Source organism: Echiichthys vipera (assembly GCF_963691815.1).
Source record: "Echiichthys vipera genome assembly, chromosome: 15".
Classification (NCBI taxonomy): domain Eukaryota; kingdom Metazoa; phylum Chordata; class Actinopteri; order Perciformes; family Trachinidae; genus Echiichthys; species Echiichthys vipera.
Window position 1 is genome coordinate 9744460 of NC_139840.1, and position 4664 is coordinate 9749123.

Sequence of the window (4664 nt, forward strand, 5' to 3'; positions counted from 1 at the left end):
CTCTCCCGGGGTAGGCCGGGGTCCTCGCAGGCTTGGGAGTCGGGTACGGGCCCTTCTCACAGCGCCCGTTTTGAGGATACAGAGGAGGTTTCTGAGTCCTTGAATTGGAGGTGCTCTTACCAATAATGACCTTAGGGTCTAGGCTGGGTGGGTGGGACTCAGGATGAGTTTGGCTAACGTGGGTGCAGTCTCTGCGGGGGTACAGGTGAGGCGGGTGACCGTTTACACCTGGCCTTTCGTGGTTTTTGTCCTTACTGTGGCTGGGTGGGGTGAAGTGGCTGGTTTTGACGACCGATGCCATGTGAACAGGGGAGGGAGAGTTAGTTCTTAAGATCATGCGGTCTTTGTCGATGTGTTTTGATGCCTGGACTGGAGCAGGCTTGTGATTGGGCAGCGATGCCGCCCTGAGGTCACCTGGATGAGCTGAGCCGTGAAAGTCGCTAGACAACTCTTGAGTGATGCAGGACGCCTCCTCACTGAGGTCGATTCTGGCTGTAAGACGATCAATCTGCTGGACCACCTGAAGGACCATAAAGATAATTGGTACTTGTCCAGACTGCAGTGGTGGAAAGACATCAAGGATATTTACTCAAGCACAGTACTTTACTCGCATTTTCCATTAAATATTTCCACGTAAAACTTCTACTCCACTGCAATACATACAGAAATATTGTTCTTTTAACTCCATTTATTGTCTTTGACAGCTATAGTCATCAATTACTTGACCGATTAAGATTTTACATAACATACACACATTTACACATAGGGCGTCTAGTCCAGGCCCCTTGTTACATTTCAAATGTCTTCAGACAAGATGTTAATGAGTTGTTTCCTGCAAACAACTCATTGACATCTTGGCTGTCACTCATAGACAAGGAGACGTTTCTCAGATTGTTTGATTTAACAGAAGAGGTGAAACTTTCCAATATTTCACAAAAAGGAGAGAATATTCCCAAAAGTAAATATGTTGTTATTTTCAATTTCCTCTCCTATTAATCACCTCACAACCCGTCAGATTTATCATGTGACTCCTGACCCTTAGGTTGTGAAAACACTGGAATACTCTTTATATACTAATATCACTACTTTATATAAAGACGTTAACACATTGACCAGCTAAAAATCGGATTATGCATTGATGCATCAGTGTTGATAGTCTAATTATGTCATATACAGTATGATTACATATCAATAACGGGCCATTTTCATGAATGAGTACTATTATGTGTATTTATAACCACAAGTTTGTCTCTGAAGGTTTCTAGAATTGAAGGAATAATCAACAACTCAAATCAAACCTTTTATGTTCTTTTGTTTGCAGCTGCATCAATTCACAATCATGGAGGGTTTTTATTTCTAATGTCGCTTCAGGACATGTCAGGCCTTGCAGCGGTGCATTCAGCTGTGAATCAATGCTATTTTACAGCTTCATGCAAAATGGACACTGTAAGAGCAAGGCATAATTTAGTAACAGTCTCAAGCCAGGCTTTTTAATGTGCTTGCCGGAACGCTGCCAATTTCTGCAGCGTTCTGCAAAAGGTCAGTGCAAATTGTTCTCAATCACCACTTCGGTAAGAAATGACGAATGGGTCACAAACAATGCAGTCAGCATGAACACACACACGCTGATACAGTATGCTCTCATAAACATGGAGACAAACTAATCTGCACTTTGCCTGCACTTAAGCTTTGTCCTAACTGTTTTAGTCACGATATCCAGTGGAGCATTGCTAAAAGGCTGGGACATCTGCACCTGACGCAGGTATTCATCTTCAGACGTCTGATGTAAAGAATAAACATTGATAATAACAGACACTCCTACCTCTTTCATCTCCACGTGAACTTGCTTCAAACCCCCCAACACATCCTCCAGATCTGTCACCACTTGTCTGATTTGATCCCTCACAGAATTCTGCCTCCTCTTCTGCTTCACCACCTCCAAACCCTGGCGCTGGTGCTCACTGTTGATTGTCGATTTTAAGGGCTCTGGACTGGCGATGCCAGAGGGTGGGACGCGGGGCCCCTTCTGTCTGCTTTGGTTCAAGTATTTTTGTGGGACTTCAGTCGGGAAGAACCCACCACGTCCATTATAGCCCTCCTCTGATCCACCCTTCAGTCTGCCACGGTCCTGATGGCTATCTCTTTCCTCCCCTCCCTCAAAGAACACAGGCCTCGGTCCACAGTGGCCATTTGGTGTTTGTAAATTAACCAGAAGGGGATTTTGTGGCTCTGATTGATGGTTCTCAGGGGTGAATCCACAACCTTCCTCCTTCTCATCCACGGAGACATACCTGACAGTCCTCCTGCGCCTGTACCCTTGACCTTTGAACTGAAGATGGGGGAGAGGATGTGGTATCCCGGTGTTAAAGGGGTGTGCCCTGGTGTCGCTGCGCACCACACAGCGACACTGTTCTCTGACAGACGGGTAGTGTCTCAACCCAGGCTCCGGCGGGTAGCTCCACTGGGCAGGGTTCACCTCCCAGGGGGAAACTTGGCTCAAGTCATCTGACTGGCTGTAAGGGCCCGGCCCTGCGAACACAGGCCTCCTCTGTGGGCTGCGATGACCGCTTCTCTCAGCTCTGTCCACTGCGAAAGCTCTCCCTCCTACATCTTTAACCAGAGGAGCCTGGGTGTCTCTCCTGCAGTCCAGAGATGGGTGGTCTGTCTGTCCGGCTGATGCTGGTTGGTATCCTGGCCCACCGTGATGGCTGTACGCCGGCTGCTCATAGTGGACGCAGTGCTGGCAGGAGCATGGTGTGGCGGCGTTGACGTGCTGAAGAAATCGCTGGTGTCCCGTTGTTTGTGCGCCTTCTGTGTACATGTCCAAAGAAGTCCAGAGGCTTGTGTGGAAAACGCCTTAGAAAACAATTGGTTTCCTCCCCTCTCTGCTCTCTCTAGCCCAGTCATTCACTCGCTCTGTTTTCCTCATCTGTGTCTTCCCAGAAGAAAACTTTTCTTCAGCTCTTTATTTTCTCTCCTCTCTACCCAAGACTTCTCCCTCCCCTTCCTTCCTGTCTGTTGTTTCCCTTCTTTTTCTCTCCTGTAGTTGTTAATCTCTGCATCCGTTCTTTTCTTTCCATGGACCCTCTTTCTCCTTCTTCTCCCAACTTTTTCTCTACTCCTTCTTCTTCACCCCCTAGCCCTCTCTCCTACATGGGGCCCCTCTCCACCTCCCTCCCTCTCTGTCTCTCTTTCTACCTCTCCCGCCTCGTTGTTCTGTTTCATTTGCTGCTGCAGGCTTCCAGTCTCTCTCTCTCTCTCTCTCTCTCTCTCTGTCTGTGAGTGACTGTGTATTTCCCGTTTCCTCCCCTCCCCTCTCCCGCTCTCCTCTCTTTCTCCCCCTCTTACTCCGTCTCCTGCCTCTGGTATATTCTCTCACATATTCGGCTCTACCTGAATGTATGAATTCCTTCTTTCCCCTCCACCTAAAATCCAGCCGCCTTGTGAGTCTCCTCCGGTGAAGGTCTCCAGTTCGGTTTCTGTCTCTCAGAGAGTGTGTGAAGGAGTCCCAGCTCCGGTGCTGAGCTCATTAGTCCAACTAAAGCCTTTGCACTCTGCAATTAAACGCTGCCTGGGATTCCTTGGCTGGAGACTGAAGGAGGAGGGGAGGGGAGAAGCACTGGTGGAGGTGGGGTTTCAAACATACACAGACGAGGGAGTAGACAGCAGCCACTGCCTTTGTACAAGGAAACATTTTTTTCACAATTCTGTATCTCCTTTTTTCTACCTCTCTCCCCCCACCAATCTCTTCCCTTCTTTGTCCTTTGACACTCCTGTCATTCCCACTCTATCATTGTCTCAGTTAAAATTGTTTTAACTCAACAGTGGAGCCAAACTTCACTCTGTTGAGACAAGCTCAGACATTTATGCACCCTTCCTCCTCCACACAATCCGGCACAATTGTGTTTACATGCAGCAGACTAAAAAGTCAAACCATGTGTTCAAGCCATGTTAAACTCGTCCTCTTTTTGCTTCTAAATAAATCTCTGCTCACTAGATAGCCATAATCTCGGGATAAAGGATGGACCAAAAAGGTCCTTCATACAAAAATAGCATAACTCTCCTACGTGGCTCTTAATCCACAGCTACTGAACAGTGAGGTGTTTATTTTCAAAGAAAATAACCGGAGCTTTGAAAACAATGGGTTGTAAAAAAATATATAACAAAAGAGGAGGATGAAGGTGATTCATACTTCCCAGCGAGAGGATGAGCAGTCCGGTCCCAACTGCTGGGAAAGATTGTAGTTGTAGATGAAACCCAGCTGGAGTGACTTTACCTTAATGCACACACACACACACACACACACACACACACACACACACACACACACACACACACACACACACACACACACACACACACACACACAGAGGAGATACACACACAATCACATTTACACTAATTACAAGCTACTTTGAAAAGTAGTCTGTCTAGTCTGGATTGCTCTTGTCACAGTAATTGGGAGGGTCAGTTCTCATCATTCAGGACATTAATGTAACAGCAAACAACTATTTGCTATTAGGGCTGTGTATTGCCAAAAATCTAACAATGCAATACATATCACAGTGGACAGAACACACCACAGTATGCATATCTTAAGCTTGAGTGGAAGAGTCAAATGGCTGAAGATACATTAAAACCCATTCATGCTGCCGACTGCATGG

The 4664-nt window shown here is 46.8% G+C and overlaps 1 protein-coding gene across 2 annotated transcripts in view; it reads right to left on the reverse strand.

The window, feature by feature from the left end:
* The window catches only part of LOC310958033 (uncharacterized protein), a 7023-nt gene extending 3941 nt beyond the window's left edge, over positions 1–3082 (reverse strand). For both annotated transcript variants that reach the window (XM_083928827.1, XM_083928826.1), the window contains exons 1-2: positions 1823–3082; positions 1–520 (exon numbers count right to left, since the gene is read on the reverse strand). The exon at positions 1–520 is cut by the window's left edge and continues 128 nt beyond it. In XM_083928827.1, coding sequence (XP_083784953.1) covers positions 1–520; positions 1823–2821 — 1519 coding nt within the window. In that variant the 5' untranslated portion in view covers positions 2822–3082. The remainder of the gene's footprint in view (positions 521–1822) is intronic.
* Between the last annotated feature and the right edge of the window lie 1582 nt (positions 3083–4664).